The 21,524-nt window shown below is 36.9% G+C and overlaps 1 protein-coding gene across 1 annotated transcript; it reads right to left on the minus strand.

Moving 5' to 3' along the window:
* Window positions 1–1,257: 1,257 nt before the first annotated feature.
* On the minus strand, window positions 1,258–20,345 carry lad1 (ladinin). The gene is made up of 14 exons (XM_039689937.2): window positions 20,157–20,345; window positions 19,025–19,150; window positions 16,729–17,014; window positions 11,709–11,788; window positions 11,387–11,555; window positions 10,310–10,396; window positions 9,959–10,002; window positions 7,849–7,891; window positions 7,689–7,732; window positions 7,528–7,594; window positions 6,069–6,197; window positions 5,878–5,970; window positions 1,813–1,908; window positions 1,258–1,717 (listed from the first exon to the last, which is right to left on the minus strand). The coding sequence occupies exons 1-13, from the start codon at window positions 20,192–20,194 to the stop codon at window positions 1,840–1,842; spliced, it is 1,275 nt and encodes a 424-aa protein (XP_039545871.2). The 5' UTR covers window positions 20,195–20,345; the 3' UTR covers window positions 1,258–1,717; window positions 1,813–1,839.
* Window positions 20,346–21,524: the final 1,179 nt, after the last annotated feature.

Here is a 21,524-nt window from a genome sequence, read left to right on the forward strand (position 1 = left end):
GCAGATTTTTTTGAGGTCATCAATTACTCTTCCTACATAATTTTTAACACAAAACAGGGGTAGAATATTTATTTAGAAGTCTTAGACCTTTCCAACAATATATAATTTGTCATAATTATACTAGGATTTAATAGAAATGAAGTAAAGTTAGGTGTCCCGGTACCAGGACTGTGACAGTTAAGGGGTTAAAATATATGTTAAAACACTGTGGTGTTGTTATAATACGTTATTGGTCTTTATTATTATACTAAGTGTTACAAGCTTTGGCAATATTGTAATATGTAGAGAGAGATAGAGAGACTTCAATATAATTAGCTCATAGAGCTACAAATGATTGCAAATCATTATTATTGCAACAACATTATTATTAATACCTCTTTGTCATTAGTAATATAATCGTAATCAATATTTTCCCCACTTGTTTGTAAGGTTCTACAGTATTGTTTTTATAATTACTCCTAGTAGTAGTAGTATTGTTATTATTTATGGTATTATTCCAGCATTATTATTCAAAATTTAATTAAACATATTTCTTAGCATGCCATTATTGAAAAGATGAGACGACAACCACTGTTGGAAATTATAATGATAATAATAACAACAATATAATTATTGCTCACACTTTAGATTAGGGTCCAATTCTCCCTATTAACTAACTAACTATGACTTAATAAACTCATAATTACTGATTATTAATAGTTAGTAAGGTATTTATTAAGTTTAGGTATCAGTTGGATTAAGGGATGTAGAATATGATCATGCAGAATAAGGCATTAATATGTCATTTATATGTATAAACAGCCAATATCCTAGTAATATGCAACTATAGTGAGAATTGAACCCTAAACTAAAGTGTTACCTTTATTAATAATAATATAGGCCTATTATAATACATTTCAAATTTTCACATACACAGATTCTCTCTGGCCTGCATCATTTAAGCATTATAAAGCATTAAATTTCACATATTTCTATAGTATATTATTACTCAAAAACATGAGAAAACATAACCACTAGTATAAAAATGTAATTCATGTACAAGATAACCCTTCCGGGCAGAAAAGATAATTACTTGACAGCTCGTTCAGTCCCCAAAGTAAAAAGAAAACGTAGGCTTGGCTGAGTTGGAATGAATTAAAAGTCAGTTAGCAAAGGGCTTGATAGGACACATTTTTCCATGCTGTCATTACATTACATTTCCTTATTGTGACTTAAATCTCCGGCAAGTTGAAACAACGACAGCGACAGCATAGATCAGATTTTATAGCCTTTATTAAACATGAATCATCAAGCTCATATTAGAAAGTTTATTGAAACAGACATTCATGATATTACAGTTGTACCTTGGACTGTTATGAGATATGGCTGAGGTCAGGGGTCAGAGACTATGCCTCTTTCTCCTGATAACTCACTTATCGACAGCGCATATATCAAGTCAGAGGGAATGGAGTGTCTGGCACCAACACAGAGGCAGTAAGGGAGAAAAAGAGCTTGTGATGTTCAATTTCAGTCTATAAAGACACTGTAATACAGTCTTAGTCGCACAATCCACCAGTACAAAAAAACAGTTATGTAAGCCTTGCATTTACCCAAATAAATGTAAATCAGAAGTAAAGTGCTGAGGAATTAACCAACGTAAAGGAGCAGAAGGAAATGAGTTTATGGACAATCCTTGGTGTTGACTGTCTGAGAGAGTCGATCGCGCTTCCTTCGAAATCTGCGGAGACATCATCAAATGAATCTCATGAAACCTGACATGCAGAAAAAATAGAAATGTTCACAATTATCCTTTGTTTAGAGACAGACGGTCACCTCGCTTTTCCTTCAGCCATGAGAATGTCACTTGTGGTCCTGTTCTTCTCTTTCAAACAGACTTTTCTTAATGGAGATGTTCACATGTCTCAGATCCTGAGCAAGAACAAAAGTGAGAAAAATTATTAGGAAAGGCAAACGGATAGCAACATACACTTGAAATTCATTTTTGGCATGTTTTATTTTACCTCAAGGGCATCCAAGATGTAGGTATCTTTGTTTCTGCAGTATTTTCAATTTTGATATTTTTAGGTCAAAACCGTTCGTGTCTGTCAGTCATATAATGGAGGTCTATGGTCACTAGGGTTGGGTATCGTTTGAATTTGAACGATTCTGATTCCGATTCCTTGTTTCGATTCCGGTTCCTAACGATTCTCAATTTCGATTCTTTTAAGAGGCAGGGTCAAAAAAGTTTAGCTAACATTGCTAACCAATGGTCTTTCTGAAGGAAATACTCCTTCTGTCACAAATACTTGTCACAAATTTTGCATTTTGCCGAGATTTCGTTAATTTTTAGTAAAGTGAAGCCACACTTTGGACCGCCGACGTAAGCTACTCATATTCGACTCGCGCGGTTATGCTAACACTTCCGGTAGACGCTTCTTCGTTGGTGTTGTTCAGCGGTTTCTTCTTCCGCTCGGCGGACTGTGAATATAGAAACTAGGAATTGAAATTTTAACTTTTGAACGATTCCGGGAAAAAACGAAAAGTTAGTCCCGGTTCCAATCGATACTCGATTCTCGATACCCAACCCTAATGGTCACCACCTCAAAGAGCATGCACGGAGAAGTCCAAATTAAACATGATTTAATGACTCGTAAATGTAAGTACACATTGATGGCCTAGACACGAAACGAGCGGTTTGTGTGAGAAAACGAACACTATTTATAGCGTTTTTACCTCTTGTAACCACAGCCACGTCCAAGTGATCTGATCGGCCCGCGCGTGTACGTCACTCATTGTTTACAGAGATTGTAGGTAAAACGCTACATTAAAATGGTACTAATTTGCGCTTATGCGGGATGTTTAAACCGTCTTAAAAGAAAACAATTACGTATGCTCTTGCAAACTCTTCCGGGAGTGGCGAGTTTTCACTTCCGCCACTTTCCGGCGCTTGGGCAGACCGAAGCGCCCGCGCCTCAGATCACTTGGACGTGGCTGTGGTTACAAGAGGTAAAAACGATATAAATACTGTTCGTTTTCTCACACAAACCGCTCGTTTCGTGTCTTAGGCCATCAATGTGTACTTACATTTACGAGTCATTAAATCATGTTTAATTTGGACTTCTCTGTGCATGCTTTTTGAGGTGGTGACCATAGACCTCCATTATATGACTGACAGACAAGAACGGTTTGACCTAAATATCAAAATTGAAAATACTGTGGAAAAAAAGACACCAACATCTTGGATGCACTTGAGGAAAGATAAAACATACCCAAAATTAATTTCAAAGTGAACTATCCCTTTAACATAGACAATACCGGACACTGAACTGAAACAGAACATATATACAGGTGTTAATGATGAATGTGATTAGTGTTCATGACAACAGATGAGTGACGAAGGCAGGTGATCAGTCAAAGCTAACGTGAAAGTGACAATTGGTGAGCTATGAGAGAAACCAGTCGAGTAATTCATCTTTTAAGCTTACAACCCATTCAGTCAAGTCAAGTTTGGCGAGTTTCCAAAGTTGAAACATCAGTGTGGCAGAACAAGCCATCAACAGCATAGAGTCGCCTCAAAATAAAAAGAAGTATACAAATATCTTTTACATAAAAAATGAAACTTGTTTTAGTGAACAATTGAACCATTACCATTAACTGTTTGCATTGCAAAGTTATTTTCATGACTATTGAGTAAGCCGCTGTGCAGTAAATATATGCAATAATTCTTAATGTTAGGCTGCTTTTTGTTTATAGCGCTTTTCTTTGTGAAATATTGAGTTGACTGCAACAAAGACAGCATTGAAAACTAAAGCAAATACTGTATAATTGCAGCCCTATTTACAGTAGATCGTTAGGCATGATGAAAAAGGTTGTTTGAGGACATGCGGTCTTGTGTTGATGCCATAGATGATGTCTCGAACTTGTAATTTCATAGGTGCAAATCACTCCACATTCATAAGATGCATGACACATATTTGTGTGATGACTAACAAGGTCAAATGAGTTATGAATCTGGCTCAGTGAAAGTGTAATACTGCCACCCAGCCAAAACTGGAGAAGAACAGTGTTCAGTGGACTAGAGTAGAAGAGGAACACTACGGGAAATCAGAAATCAAGAAAAGGTTCGGAAAAAAAAGTATGTACGTGTATATATATATATATATATATATATATATATATATATATTTCTGGAAGCATTTTGGTCCATGTTGGTCCACGATTTGTCGGCTGCTCATCCATGACGTGAATCTCCTGTTCCAGCACATCCCGACGCTACTATATTGAGATCTGGTGGTGACTGTGGAGATCATTTGAGTTTAGTAAACTCATATCATGTTCAAGAAACCAGTTTGAGATGATTTGAGCTTTGTGACGTGTGTGTTTTCCTGCTGGAAGTAGCCATCAAAAGATGATGGACATGATCAGAAACGATATTCAGGTCGGCTGTTGTCTTTAACACTTTCCCTGCCAGCGTTTTTGAAAAAAGTTGCCAGTCACCGCCAGAGTTTGTGACCATTTTCACAAAAATGTCATGTCCTCCAGAATATTTTGTTGAATGAATATCTGCTCAATCAATATATCAAAAGAAAGCTTCACTCAGCGGTTTTAATTTTGATGTTGTTTAATGTTGATGATCATGTTATTTTATATCTGCATCGGCTCTTGTTTGTTTCTGCATCTCCTCATGTGTTTTGAGCAGGAGATTCTGAACTCTTTCAGGAGACGTGTAATAGCGCCCCCTACCGTATATAACAGTAAAAACACAGTAACTGGCGGGGAAAACGATGTTCTTGCTACTGAGTGTGCCAAGAAAATATTCCCACACATCAGATAATTATAATTAGAAAGGGATTTCTGAAGGATCATGTGACACTGAAGACTGGAGTAATGATGCTGAAAATACAGATTTACTGTCACAGGAATACATTAGGCCTACATTTCAAAACGTAATCAAATAGAAAATGGTTATTTTAAATTGTAATAATATTTCACAATATTATTGTTTTTACTGTATTTTTGACAGTGGTGGAATGTAACGAAGTACAAATACTTTGTTACTTTACTTAAAGGACAACTCCGGCGCAAAATGAACCTCTAATTACACATTGTTACCTAGTCAACCGTTATCTGAGATTTGTTTTCATGATTGCCGAATGTAAATAGTTTTATCTATAAAAACAGTTTAGCCTATAATGCTAGTATAACGCTAGTCTATAGGGCATAGAGTAATGACAAATAAAAATCGCTTTTTATTACCACTAACAAGGCTCAAAATAGCCCCACAGTAACACGGTAGCACAATAAGGATCCATACATTCAAACCGAAGCATTGAGAACTTTGTCAGTGTCCATACCGTTTAATAAGAAGATATTTTATACACACAGTCAACTTTGCGAATACAGGAAGAAGCCATCTTTGAAAAATAGTCTCTACCAGTCGATCTACGAACGCCGATCCAAGTGCGCTGGTGAGGTGTGAATAAAGTGATAATGTGAGCGCGAACAATAGGCAACATGTACATATTAAAGAGAAGAAAATGGTTCGTGTTTGTGTTTCTTCCGGAAACAATGGACCATATAAGATTCTGCACAGTTCAGCGCACTTGGATCAGCGTTCGTAGATCGACTGGTAGAGACTATATTTTAAAGATGGCTTCTTCCTGTATCAGATTTCGACCACACAGGCATTAATAAACACCTAATGGATCAGATTTCGACCAAAAGTGGAGATACTGTAGAACCTTATAATTCTAAGCTCACGAAATGCAGGTTTCGATGAGCATAAGAAAGTTAATCTTACTGACCCCAAACTTTTGAATGGTGTAGCCTATATCAAAAATAGTGATGCTCTTCAGCTTAAAATTGAAGCTCATTTCTCCTACATAATGCGGCACTTACCGAAGGACTATGAGACGATGACACAGTGAATGTATTCTTCTGAACCCAGCGATTAATTCGATCAGAGATTCCTGAAGAAAAACTGCGAAATTCCTGAAACAAAGTAAATGAAATGAACAAATGACTGAGTGATCAGTTAAGATGAGCTTAGCTTAGTGTTTGTTCCTGACAGACAGTCAAACGGTCATCACCTGTTTGGAGAGCACACGGCTTTTCTCTGATCCCTCCTGTTCTTTCTCAAACAGCTCCCTCTTCCTTGACACCTCATCCACTAATCCAACAGTTTTGGGAACTATTGGTGATTTGGATATTTCCCATTTCTGAAAGTTGGAAAGAGCAACAAAATCCATTCCTTAATTCATCGATATCTTCTGACGCTGTTCACAAAAAAGGCTTGAAACTCTTTCAACAACTGCATTTCATTATAAATATTTTTCTCCATTTATTTATTAATTGCAACCATATTAGCAACATTTGAGACATGCATAGATACAGTTAAAATAATTTTGCGAAATCAATATTCACATGAAATAGACTAAATCTATCAAATAAACTATTTTAAGACCAGTGTTGGGAGTAACGCAATACAAAAGTAATACATTACAGTAACATATTACTTTTTGCTGTAAGTAACGCAGTAGTGTAAGGCATTACTAATCAATTTTCAGTAATATTTTACTCGTTACATGTTCAGTGAGGCTTGTATTACAGTTGTATTACAGTGTATTGTCTGCTTTTACTTCTTAAAGGCAACAGACTATGTGATTTTTAAAGCAGTCTTTTAGTGCCAGTTCAGAACGGTCGGATCTGTAACATTGTTTTTTCCTCATAAATGCGAACACGAAAACTAAAATAAAATGAATATTTTAAGTTCTATGGAGACTGGAGAGCCAACCCTTCCTCATCCGATTTGCGCAGTGTAATTAACAGAATTACAAAAAATATATTTTGCCTCCTATTTTTTTGTCACGCATGAATGTGTGTCTTTTCGCTAATAATAAAAATAAAACATAGACTGATATTTGTCTAATGTCTGGAGTCCTTTAAGGAAGTAGCCTATATACGTTTCAATACATGAATTTTCTGAGAATTTTTATTTCAAGTTTTGACTGCAAATGTCATGTCCATAATGCTCCCCAATTTTAAATAATTTATCCTCATCTAGTTTTGTGGTGTAGGTCTACGTATTTTATAATGTTAACTTCAAATAATACTAATAGCCTAATTTAAGGATAAGGCAGCATTGGATATGGACGGTAAGGAGAATAACGCTGGAGTTGGAAGAGGTGTGTCGCGATTCTGTAGGTTCGTGGATCTGAGTCGTGTGGTGAATCGCGATTTCGGTTTCATATTGCATATCGTTACAGCCCCAAAGTTAAGTTCTACTTAGTTATTTTGGTGAAAGTAACTCAAAAGTAATACATGAGTAATGTAACGCATTACAATTCTGAGACAGTAATATTGTAAGGTAATGAATTACTTTTAAATAACAGTAACAAGTAATACCTAATGCATTACAGTTTGGAAGTAACTTGCACAACACTGTTTAAGACATTTGATGTGTTTTATTTAATTTGTCAGAAATATCTAGATTTGCACAAAGTGTGGAAAAGTGGCAACTTTTTTGTCATTTCAGATTGAGATTCTGACCTGTGAGGCTTGAGCCAGTCGTTCCATTTTCTCCTGAATGGTGCGAGATGATAATCTTTGTCGGGAGCTTTTGAAACAGCACAGACGGCATGTAATTCATCACAGCCTTACTTTACTGCAGCTACAAAAGAGACTAAATGCAGGAATAGAGACGCACTCACTTCCTCTGAAATGGGGTCTGCTGTTCCTCCTCTTGGTTGGAGCTCTGTGGGCCAGAAACATCCACAATAAGCTTTTGTGCTCATCAGTATAAGATTGAGACTGGACTGAAGGGGTGACTATACTGTAGCTTTACAGTAAATGTGTCTTTGATAGCTTTACCTTATTGGACTCGATGGTCTTTGCTGCTATCCGCACACTGGCACTGTGGATCAGATTGAAGGGGAAAAGAAAAGAAGGGAAGTCAGTACAGATTTGTGTCACTCATGACTGTAGAAGCTTCAAATACTTACTAAAACACTTACATGAACTGATGTTGACATATAGAATTTATTTTAAAAAGCTACTATATTCAGAAAGTAATATTTTCTGAATTACTAGTGCATAAAAAGCAGAATTAAGATGTATTGTTACCGTTTTAGTGGGCACAACTATCTAAGCCCTCTAAAGTTTAGATAATTGCATTTAGTCATTGTTTTTAATGCATGAATTCAATCACATTTAATCACAGTCTGTACATGTGAAGTGGAACGTGACATAACTACATGTATTTCATCCAAAACATACCGTCACTGCGTAAGGTGACAGTTTGTGCTAACATCTGTACATTTATGTTATATAATATAACACAATCTTCATACCGTTAAATTAAATTGCGTATAAACAATGTAATAGGAACATGCATGTGTTACTCAAACACCATAAAAGACTTAAAGGAGTAGTTCACTTTAAAAAAAAATAACTTTTGCTGATAATTTACTCTCCCCCATCTCATCCAAGATGTCCATGTCTTTCTTTCTTCAGTTGAAGATAAATTAAGGATTTTGATGAAAACATTCCAGGATTTTCTCAATATAATGGACTTCAATGGGAACCAAACGGTTCAAGGTCCAAATGAGAGTTTCAGTGCAGCTTCAAAAGGGCTTTAAACGACACCAGACGATGAATAAGGGTCTTATCTAGGACCCTTCGGGTCATGACTCAAAAAAAGATTTGTTCATTTTGATGAGCGGGTTCGAACAGGAGAGTCACGAACGCTCATCACAGAACAGAGCAAGGCGAGCATTTGTGCTTATAAAACGTAATTTTTTTATTTATTTTTTTAAATGAGCGATCGTTTCGCTAGGTAAGATCCTTATTCATCGTCCGTTGTCGTTTAAAGCCTTTTGAAGCTGCACTGAAACTCTCATTTGGACCTTGAACCGTTTGGTTCCCATTGAAGTCCATTATATGGAGAAAAATCCTGGAATGTTTTCAACAAAAACCTTAATTTCTTTTCGACTGAAGAAAGAAAGACATGGACATCTTGGATGACATGGGAGTGAGTAAATTATCAGCAAAAAGTTTTTTTTTTTTTTTTTTTTTTTTTAAAGTGAACTACTCCTTTAAGTTTCCAAACTTTTAACTCACTCTACGTTAATACATTTCCCTTTGCAATTAAGAGCCAGAAAACATTACATTCATTTCACACTCAATTTGTAGATTACAAATTTGTATTCTAGTTAGTTGCTTAAAAAAATTAGCTACACCCTTGTGAAAAAGAAGTACATTTTAGCAAACTTTTAAAAAGAGAACTTGATATGGAAATACTATACTTTAAATAATATATTAATTAAACGCAAATTAAATGTAACGCTTTTGGATTCTTAATTGTATGGATACACTTTACAATATTGTTGATTAGTTAAGTGCCTACAGCAGTTATTAATCTTAGTTAATATTAATTTCAACATTTACTAATATGTTATTAAAATCAAAGGTTGTATTTGTTAACATTAGTCAATGCACTGTGAACTAACATATTTACAAACAATGAACAGCTGGATTTTTATTAACTAACATTCACAAAGAAACGTATGTCATATATAGAAAAAAACATTTAACACAATTGTAATGCTGAAGTTGCAGTTTAGTACACTTCAAATATATTCACTTTAAATGTAATAGTAAATAGCAAATTATAATCAAGTACTTTACGTGTGCTTAAGTCAACACATCAAAATATAAGTGCACTTTAAAGCACGACAAAAACAATTATTTAAATTCACTTTAAAGTAAAACATTTAATTTGACATTATTACAAAGTGCACGTTTTAAAAATATACTTAAGTGACTTAACAGTCAAGTGGCCTTATATTTAATTAATATATTACAATATATTATATACAAATACAGTGTTTTTTTTTTTCAGATAGACTACAAGTGCAAGGGAAACATATATATAAAAAAATAAGTTAAAGTTAAATCAGTGTGTGTGTGTGTTGATCAGTACCTTCTCTGTAACGGCATGTTTTGTTCCTCCTTCTTCTTCATCATCTGAAACAGATTATGACAGTGAGGCACAAGCAGAACTGTCTTATCTGCTCTGCGTTCAGTTAGTCAAATATTTAACAAATGAGTCCTCCCTCACAGCACAGGCATAAATAATGAAAAGCAGGTGTATGAATGTCCTCGCTGTATTTATGAAGTACATGACGTAGCACTTGAAGTTTATTATTGACACAAGGAAACTTGACAGGCGTGCTGTCCAGTCCATATGCAATGCAAATGTTGACACCATGTGAAACCTATTTACTCTCATGCTCAATTATCTGGGATGTATTTAGTAAAATGAGAGCTTTACCCTGAAGGACACCGTTCTGGAGCTCTGTCGGGTGAACGCAGGTTTCGCAGCTGGTTCGAAATTGCTCGGTGACCCATTTTCATGTCTCTGTTGCATACATGCAAACAAAATAAGAGAATGCATAATGTTTTACACAAATACCATCAATAAATTAAATTAAATTGCCTAAATTATTCTGCAAGTTAATTCAGTTGAATGTGGTTGTAAACCCTGCAAAAGTCTGTTCACAGAACGGGATGAACTCAGTGCCCTTATTATGTTCTTATTAGAAATACACGTTAAAAAGAATATACTTATGAATGTGACGTTTACAGACAATTAATTAACATGTTATAACAATAAAATAATACATATTATGTTCAAATTTAGACCTTTTTCAATTGTATTCTATTGTTCTTCTAAAATATACACTAATGCTATATTTAAATAAATTTGTAATTACGCATTTGTAATAAAGTTGTGATTTACTACATTTAAAATATATTTAATTTCAAAACCCTATAATTAAATTCTAAATGAATAATTAATTAGCCAACACATCAAAATTATGACATTTTTAAAGCATGACGAAAATATTTTTTTTTAAATGATTTAAAAATTTACTATAAAGTGAAACTTGACATTATTAAAAAGAAAATTCTCTTTAAATGCATTTAAATGGCCTTTTATGTCATTAATATTATATTATCTACAAGTGCAGTTTTAAAAAAGATAAATGTATTTATTTATAGGCAAATGTGCACATTTTTACAACAAAGTGCACTTGTTTTCCACAAGAATGAGTGTTTCCTCATATCAATTATCATATCTGTGAAAATCTCCTGCTTCTGTTGGCCACAGGTGCATTACAACCGTTACAGTAAATGTCATAGCGTCAGCGTTCCTCTAGGGGGAGCCCTAATGTCATTCATTTCATTCTACTTTAGATGTACTATGGTAATACTATGCTATTCTTTGAAGTTCCATATAAAGGCCATTGGTATCATGGTATCATCACAGTACTTTTTGCAGGGAGACGATACTAAAAAAACCCAGCTGTGCTCTCTCTTTTTTTTTTTGAGTCTGTGTCTGTCTCACCGCTGTTTCTCCGTCTGATGTGGGGCTCACAGACCCTGAGTGGGCGGGGCTGTGTGGTGACCCCACCCCTGCAGACGGAGGGGGCGGAGACTTAGGGCTCAGAGGAGAAACCAGTCTGCTGGTTGCTGAGGGTGACGAGGGACTCTTATCAAAGGAGATGGAGAGCGAGCTGATCAAAGAGAACAACAGAGTAGGGCTTTCATTATGGCAATCAGCACCACTACAAACATTAATCATAAAAGAGCTGGGTTTACATGACAGTGAGTCCAACCAACATCTCACTCTAATTTAAATATGTATAACATAACACAAATGTAAGTACCTTACGAACTTTCGGGATGCTTTTGGGGGAGCATGGGAGTTTTTTGATGCTGAATCTTGGTTCGTGTCTCCATTTTCTCGCTGCAAAAAAACAACAACAAAAAAAGTCATTTATGTAACCAAAAAATGATGCAATGGCAGAATTGTGTTAATATTGTGTTGCTGTGTTTGGAATGTGTCAAGATGAAGAAGAATTTGTTATTGAGTGGTGGTGTTAGGCACACAAAAGCTTATTTGCAATTATTGTGCCGCATCACATTTGTCTCATTATGTGAGTTCATAAGTTATGTGTGATCTTATACACGTATCTTATAACTCGGCTGTTATAACAGGAAGCTTTGCAATGTTGCCAAATGTATTATTGGATCAATGTGATCTTATCGTTTGGTTGTGTCGATGTCAATGCAGGTTTATGTCAAACTCCACATACAAATTGAAAGAAAAAAAAAAGATTATGTAATTTTCGTTTGTACAATTTGTTAGTTGGATAAAGCAAACATCACAAGATTGTTTGATATATGAATCAGTTTTACAGTAAATATTCGAATAAATACACTACCGTTCAAATGTTTTGGGTCTGTAAGATTTTTTAATGAAATCATCAAGGCTAAAAATAGAGTAAAACAGTAACATGGTGAAATAGCATTGCAATTTAAAATAACTATTTTGGTATTGTAATATACCCTCACCTAAAGGATTGTTAGGACCACCATACTAATACTGTGTTTGACCCACTTTCGCCTTCAGAACTACTTTAATTCTACGTGGCATTGATTCAACAAGGTGCTGAAAGCATTCAATCTATCTGTGTACTGTGACATGTGCTTTTGAATATACCACCAACTTTAAATTTAAAATGTGAAGTGACCTGACAACCAATTTCTGAGAATATCTCTTAGTTTTACATTTGCACATTAGTGAGATCTCTGAAATCTTTATAACTAGTGTTGAAATGGCTGTTTTGGGTAGATGCGGTTAACATTGCTTCGTACCTTAAGAAGATAATTCAAGCTAGGATTCATAAGTGAAAGACTCATTAAAAGGAGCAACTTTTAATTAAAACATCACTTACATGTACTTACCAAGAAAGTACTGGGTAATATTAGGTAACTACATGGGTTATGGTTAGGTTTAGGGTAGTTTCAGACTTAGTAACTATTAAAGAGCCCCTATCATAGCATTTGAAATGTTCCTATTTTTGTTTTAGGAGTTCCCAAAAACAGTTTAACATGCATGCAAGGATAAAAAACACTTTATTTGTCTTATAATATGCATTTATTTTTAACTGATTTGCTCACCGACTCCCAAATGATTCGTACAACGACTCGTTTTTCCAAACCACTCCTTTGCGTGACGCTAATCGGCGGTGATTGGTCAGATGACAGACCCAGTCACTTATTGTTTGTTAGCATAACGCATAAACATATTGATAAAGCACTGCAGTACTAAAAGACGCTCTATTCTTTATGACAACTCCAATAACAGCGCCAAACATTTCACATATTTAAAAAAAAAATTACGTTGGAGACCTAGAAGCTGCGCTGAGCGCAACTTACACACACAGATACACGCGCACACACATACTGCCTCGCGCCCTGACGCAACAAAACCGTTCAAAACCCATAAAAGCAACAATTATTAAAGGGTTAGTTCACCCAAAAATGAAAATTAAGTCATTAATTACTCACCCCCATGCTGTTCCAACCCCGTAAGACCTTCGTTCATCTTCGGAACACACATAAAGATATTTTTGATTGAATCTGAGAGCTGGATCAGTCCTACATAGACTGCCTAAGGGACTGGCTCTTGACAGCCCATAAAGTCATTAAAGAAAAAGGTTTAAATATTCCATGTGCCTACAGCGGCTCAATTATAAGTTTATCAAGCGACGAGACTACTTTTTGTGCGAAAAAAACATAAATAACGGCTTTATTCCACTATTCCATTACTTCCTTATGGGCGCATGCGCGAGAACTGAGACGAGGACGTTCTGATTCGTCTACTTCTTGTTAACGGCTGCTCACCGCTTAGGAGTTTTACCGCCACCTACCGTATAAAATGATGATCCATATATAAGGCGCTCCGGATTATAAGGAACACTGTCGTTTTTTGAGAAGATTAAAGGCTTTTAAGTGCACCTTATAGTGCGGAAAATATGCAAATTGAAAAGCGTATGTACAGCGCGCATCTTCCTCTGCTTGTAAACAGAAAGTTTTGCGCTTCCAGCTATATCAGCACATCATCTTATACGGTAGGGGGCGGTAAAACTCCTAAGCGGTGAGCAGCCGGTAACAAGAAGTAGACGAATCAGAACGTCCTCGTCTCAGTTCTCGCGCATGCGCCCATAAGGAAGTAATGGAATAGTGGAATAAAGTCGTTATTTATGTTTTTTTCGCACAAAAAGTAGTCTCGTCGCTTGATAAACTTATAATTGAGCCGCTGTAGGCACATGGAATATTTAAACCTTTTCTTTAATGACTTTATGGGCCGTCAAGAGCCAGTCCCTTAGGCAGTCTATATAGGACTGATCTAGCTCTCAGATTCAATCAAAAATATCTTCATTTGTGTTCCGAAGATGAACGAAGGTCTTACGGGGTTGGTATAGCATGGGGGTGAGTAATTAATGACTTAATTTTCATTTTTGGGTGAACTAACCCTTTAATAATACTTACAGGTTGTGATTCGAAGGAGGAAGCTGATCCATCTACACTGGGGTAAGTAAGTTACTGAGCCCTCCTTCAGGAACAACCGCTTGCGAATCCACATTTGAATTCATTTATGTTTTTGAACTAACGTTATTCATCAATAAAATGATGAGAACACAATCGGGCTATACTGTTGTGGTATCGTTGCAAATATGAACTCTAACCACCGATTCTTCACATGCTCGTCCCTGGTAAATGAAAACAAAGTGGCTGAACTATCTTTGCATTGTAGAACACAGCGTCTTCTCGACATGATGCTATGATGAAGTATTTGAATTGTGTAGACTTCAAGTTTACACGTCCGTCTGGGCGTGCAGTAACTGGGCGCGGCCAATGACCTCTCTACGTCACTACGAACCAGCTAATGACTCGTTTCAAAAACAATTCATTTCATAGACTCAGAGTCGACTCTCACTTTTGAAAGACAAAAACTTTATATACGGTGCACTTTCAGATATAAATCTTTGCAGGATGTTTTCATTCCCTTAGAGCTATATTCCACACCATATGAACATTTATTTTCAAAAATCCATGATAGGGGCTCTTTAACGAGTTGTTGTAGTATGATAAGTATATAGTGTGTAAATGCGGAACAGGACTGTAAAATAAAGTGCTACTGAAACCTCAGTAGTCCTTGAGCTTTACTGTGCATATTAAAACATGTTGTTGGCTGAGACTTCATGGTTGTTTTGAAATCTCTCACAGCACACTTCAGAAGTGGGTCAAATGACTTCATGTTCTCTCATGTTTTGGTCCTGAAGGTGTGTGTAAGGGAAACTGGGCCTCCCGCAGCTCTTTCTGTTAATCCTGTAGATGATTAAGTACACACTCCACAGGTGGTATAACAGGAGACGACTTCAAAGCAAGCAGATGACCTCTGACCTCTAGTCACATGATGAAACCTGTCAGAAGTACACTGTGTGGAAGTGACAACTTACAGACTCCGAGTGGTTAGCGCCGGAGAGACGGGGATTGTATTATGAATCTATTGCTAAACAAGTTCATTTGACCTTTCTGCGAATGACAAACATAATGAGACGCTGGTGTCTCGTTGACTTCCATCAGCTCGATACAACCTGACTATTTCATTGCCACTGGCCTACTATATATAGAACCTAATGGGTAATGCTACAATGTCATTTGCAACATTAATATTCCCCTGCAGTGAGAATTGCATAATAAAACAAGATCCCAGTTCAGGTTGCAAGCCTTTGCAAAGAACATGCTATGCCAAAATGCTATGCCATTTTTTTTTAGAAGTTATTCATAATTGCTGGCTGCTAATGACAAAGTATTTGTTCGACCAACAAACACCAAACCATACCAAGCCCAATAGTAATAGTGATGGGTTTAAAATGCTCCATGGCACTGGCCACTGAGTAGAGTAGAGTCTGGTGTAAAAGGATATATTCTGTTACAGTAAAATTCTGTCATCATTTACTCTTCCTCATGTTTTCACTGTTAAATGCCAGAGGGTGCTATTGCACATTTTCTGAAAAAGTACAGAATCTCTGGATCAAAAACAAGTGAAGAAGAAGCAAAAACGGAAGCATTGCAAACACACGTAAGCTAGCGTGAAGGAATGTTTGACTAAATGTTATTTTCTCAGCTTCAAGTGTTGAATAAAAAGAATGCATGAAGCTATAGTATTTTTAAAGCAGATGCGCTGTTCTTTCTTTTGATACCCAGACAGCAACATTAGTGTCGGCCCATATCCGGGACGTGTGGAATCCACGTGCGGATCTGGGCCGACACTATGTTGCTGTCTGGGTATATTGATGTTTAGATATTCAAACAACAAAATATTCTGGGGGCCATGAAGGTTTTGATCAAAAATGCTGATGTTGGCTGGCAACTGGGTTCTCACAATCATGGCAAACCTTTATTTATAAGGTAGCCTAATTTTAAAAGTGTAAATCCTAGACCTGGAAATGCCATAACAATTAATAAGGAAGTGAATTCTATGTTAAAATTTTCAATTAACAAAGAAGTTCCATATTTCACATTGATGTAAAGTTTGTTGATGCCTGACGAAGACCACTTGTGGTTGAAACATTACGATTTGTTGAACTTCTTTGGGAGCAGAAATAGCAGCCTGCCTGTTTTTGATTAATATATTTTTAAAATCAATAACCAGTAAATCATGTTCAAGTGGAAATGTCATGTAAATTCATTGTTTTAAAAGACTGGGAACCTTGAAGAACATCCAGCTCTTAAAACATCAGGAATTCAGTGTCTGGCTTTTGAGTATTGTTGTGGACCATTGGGGGACCTTAGAATCAAAAAGGTTGAGAATGACTTCTCTAGTTTCCCTACCTTCTCCTGTGTCTCTGCGTCTCTGGAGTTGGTGGGAGGTTCTGGTGACATGAAGGTCTCCACGAGATGCTGGATGTTCTTGTGGAACTTCTCGTCCTCCGTTTCCCCCAGCAGCTCCACATGGGGCTCCGCGTCCAGGCTGCCCTCCTCCTCCTTATTCTTCCTCAGCGTTTCAATGTGCCTCATCCTCCGCCGTTCATCACGGACACGCAACATCTCCACAAAGTCCATCTGCAGCTGGGCCACACCGCCACCGGAGTCGCCATCATCAGCAGGCCCGCTAACACTGGAAACATTAGGCAAGTGTGTGTTTATATTGGCTTTTTCACAATTATTTCTATGCATTCGTACTTTAAGATACTTTAGAGTTTAGGTATTAAGGGATTAAGACAATCAATGCTATTAAGTGCGCTATTTTTCACAAGGGGATACAGACTTTTTTAGACACAGCATTATTAAATTTAAATGATTTTTTTCCCCATACAAGCCTTCTTGTTCCACTCTATGAGGAACAGAATTTGTCTTTGTACTTTGATATTCATCACCGGTCTCGAGACCGATTTCTGCTTTCTCGGACTCGTCTCTGACTTGTTCCTTCAAAGACTCGGCCTTGACAGAAAAGAGCGGTTTGACCTAAAAATATCAAAATTGAAACTACTGAACAAAGACACCTACATCTTGGATGCCCTTGAGGTAAGCTAAAACATACCAAAAAATAATTTCAAAGTGAACTATCCCTTTAAGACATTAAGACGACTGCTCTAAACAATTCCCAATCTTACTTAGTCTGTAGCCCTAACTGTTGATTATTAACTGGGGTGATATTAAATCATGAATATCAAAACTGATATGTCGAGACAAAATCTCGACTCAGACTTGCTTCCTCAAAGACTGTCTTGATTCGGACTCGACTGTATTTGAAAACCAACGGACTCAGACTCGACCCTTCAAAGACTCAGTCTTGATTCGGACTCGACTGTATTTGAAAACCAACGGACTCGGTCTTGACTCTGACTTGACCCTTCAAAGACTCAGTCCCGACTCGGACTCGACCCTTCAAAGACTCGGTCTTGACACGGACTCGACCCTTCAAAGACTCAGTCTCAACTCGGACTCAACCCTTCAAAGACTCAGTCTCGACTCGAACTCGACTGTATTTGAAAACCAATGGACTCGGTCTTGACTCGGACTCGACTGTATTTGAAAACCAACGGACTCGGTCTTGACTCGGACTCGACCCTTCAAAGACTCAGTCTCGACTCGACCCTTCAAAGACTCAGTCTCGACTCTGACTCGACCCTTCAAAGACTCAGTCTCGACTCGACCCTTCAAAGACTCAGTCTCGACTCTGACTCGACCCCTCAAAGACTCAGTCTCGACTCGGACTCGACCCTTCAAAGACTCAGTCTCGACTCGGACTCGACCCTTCAAAGACTCAGTCTCGACTCGGACTCGACCCTTCAAAGACTCAGTCTCGACTCTGACTCGACCCTTCAAAGACTCAGTCTCGACTCTGACTCGACCCTTCAAAGACTTAGTCTCGACTCGGACTCGACTGTATTTGAAAACCAACGGACTCGGTCTTGACTCGGACTCGACAGTATTTGAAAACCAACGGACTCGGTCTTGACTCTGACTTGACCCTTCAAAGACTCGGTCTTGACTCGGACTCGACCCTTCAAAGACTCCGTCTCGACTCGGACTCGACCCTTCAAAGACTCAGTCTCGACTCGGACTCGACCCTTCAAAGACTCAGTCTCGACTCGGACTCGACCCTTCAAAGACTCAGTCTCGACTCGGACTCAACCCTTTAAAGACTCAGTCTCGACTCGGACTCGACCCTTCAAAGACTCGTTCTTGACTTGGACTCCGCATAGGGCATAGGCGGTCTCATCTCCATCAATATTCATCACTCTGGTAGACATTCTGGTAGATGAGATCTTATTTTGGGCAAACTGTTTTTCTACATAAGCATGGACCGTGTTCATGTATGGCATTATGAGACCAAATTACAACATTACATGTTGATCATATTCATGTTCACATTTATGATACCATAAACCTTTATCTAAAGTTTCTCATCCCTGTATTTGTAAGGTCAATTGCTTCATGCAAATATTTAACATAAAATTTGCATTTAGTTTAATATACTGTATATCAGAGTCTTATCAGTTTAAAGCTGATTACAGTTCTTAATCAAGTTGAAGTGGACATACAGTAGAACGCATTAATGCACTGTAAAGTTCCCTAAATTTGTGTTTTCGGTGTAATTTTTGTCCTTTTATTGTTCTCGCACCTACTGGTTTGTGGTTTGGTCTCTTCAGTGGGACTTTCATCCGTGTCTGTTGTAGACTCCCTGGTCTTCCTCCTCTTCTCTCTCTCCACTTCTTCATCATCCTCCACAGTCCACTGTCGAGCCAGCCTGAAGATCAAACACAGCATACATTTAACATGCATTAATATTAAACATGGAATTATAATATTGCAGCACTAAGCATTCTGACTTTACCTACATATATAAACATACATGATTAGATAGATAGACAGACAGACAGACAGACAGACAGACAGACAACAGACGAGATAGATAGATAGATAGATAGATAGATAGATAGATAGATAGATAGATAGATAGATAGATAGATAGATAGATAGATAGATAGATAGATAGATAGATAGATAATTAAAAAATATATATATTTAAAACTCTATTCAGGCAAAGGGAACAAAATCCAAATGACATTCTGAGCAACTGACGACTGAAATCTATCCCGTCAGTCTTTTTGAAAGTATGAGAAGATGCATTACGATCAAAGGTCACGATGATATATCCCAGAGGTGGACTATTATATTTCAGCCTGAAAACAGTGTTTCATTGTGTAATAACAGGTTTTTCAAGCTCTGTTTTGGTTCAAGGATACTCTATGCCTTGAGTCTGAAAGCATGTGAATGCATTACACTAGCTGTCAAAATAATCACAACCTGCATCATCACAAATTCAAGTGCATGTCCAGTCGAGACTAATTACTTTCAGTTTTTATTTTAGTCATAAAGTTGTCATGCAACATGCACGACTTGCTACATATCAAGATGACCGTAAATGTGTATTGCTTGCTTTGAAAGTGTTGCCGTGGGTGCTACAGTAATAGCCTTTCTGGTAAAGGAAACTCGTTGTGTTAAGTTACAATCAATGCTTACGTTTGGTGTTTTTTTTCTTCAATATTAAGGGTGGTTTTTTTTTTCTTCTTAAAAGTAAAAAAAAACAACTAACAAACAAAAAAAAAACAGTAAATAATCTCATTGTGTGATAGTTCTGATAGTTGTAGGTTAAACATCTATAGAACACCTGCTTCTGCAACTTGTCAGAAACAGCAAAACTAACCGGACCAAACAAAATTAACGCTTAATATATATTTAAATCTACTTACGTTGACAAAGCAGACCAGTTTTTCCTGCTAATGGACATTATTTTTGTGTGTCGGTAGGAGAGAGGTGTGTGAAGTCCTGAGCTCTTCTGTCTGTGTGTGTGTCACCTTTACCCCGCACCTTCACGAGAGCCGCGTCACATGACCACCTTCATCACCTCCCGCCGAGCCTTCACATCATACATGTTCCCTGTTATACGGTTAATAGGCTACACTTTTATAGAACCACTTCCTTATTTTTATCAGCTCGGGTATCATATTTAAGTCAGTGAGCGGTTCTATGCGTGTGTGTGGACGTCGCAGGAACATACAAGACGACGATCACGACGCAAGAACGCTCCCTTTATCATTAACAAAACGCTGCATGGTCAACAATATTGTCCAAAAAAAAAAAATAAAATAAAAAATAGCCAAAACTATGTACTGAAGAAATAAACCTCAAAATATTGTTTTAGTGAAATGTCAAAAAGCTCAAATAAATGAACAAAAATATATCAGAAAAATAGATATATATTCTATTATTCATATTTACCTGAAATATTTTAGAATATTAAAAAAAAGACATAATAATATTTTTTTTACTAAATAAATAACATTTTTAGGCTACACATCCCATATAACAGCACATAAAGTAAACGTAAAGCCACAGCAAAATCAAAATGTGCCATTCCTTTAATATTAATAATAATTATTATTTTTATTAATAATTATTCCTAATAAAATAATATAATAAACATTCACATTATAATTAATAATAATGTACCCTCATATTCTGAGGGCGGGGCAAGCTGTCATTCACATGAGATCGACCAATAGCAAATCACAACCATCCAATCAATACTCCAGTAACAAAATCAAGCCCCGCCCTACATTTGTGCTTGTTCAGAAGCCCTTTCACTCTGTTATCATGCCGACATTATATTGTGGAATTACAATGAGTCTGTCTTTGAAAGTTGGTGACTCAACAACACCATAATATTCCTGTAATTATGAACATCAATGGCATCACTCACAAAGTCTAGCCTTCATGATTGCTTATAGGCCTAATGGGAACACTTTATTTATGTAATGCTGTGTTGACTCATTGAAGCAATATAGTTTTGTTGCATTACATCAGGTAGCATAGCAGTGTAGATGTGGTGAAATGTTTTCAAAAGGATGTTAGCCTACATTTAACATCTTACAAGATTCAATGCACTGAAGAATACAGCATTTAAAGTGAAGTCAAGTGAAGTTTAAGACATTCAGTTATTCACAGCAGAATTTACTCCGCGGTTCAGAAAGCATTGATACTCGAGGGGTTTGCTTTATTCCCTGTGCCACACCTACGAGAGACAAGTAGATCTGCTGTACTTTGACCAGGGCAATATG

Source organism: Pimephales promelas, chromosome 20 (genome assembly GCF_988280905.1).
Source record: "Pimephales promelas chromosome 20, fPimPro1.hap1.1, whole genome shotgun sequence".
Classification (NCBI taxonomy): Eukaryota; Metazoa; Chordata; class Actinopteri; order Cypriniformes; family Leuciscidae; genus Pimephales; species Pimephales promelas.

Excerpts from the sequence above, each read along its gene's own strand:
- lad1 (XM_039689937.2), bottom strand. The coding sequence starts at position 20,194 with ATGTCCATTAGCAGGAAAAACTGGTCTGCTTTGTCAAC. Across the intron at positions 17,015-19,024 it reads ACCAAACCACAAACCAGTAG|TGTTAGCGGGCCTGCTGATG; the intron begins GTGCGAGAACAA and ends TAATGTTTCCAG. Across the intron at positions 11,556-11,708 it reads GCATCCCGAAAGTTCGTAAG|CTCGCTCTCCATCTCCTTTG; the intron begins GTACTTACATTT and ends CTCTTTGATCAG.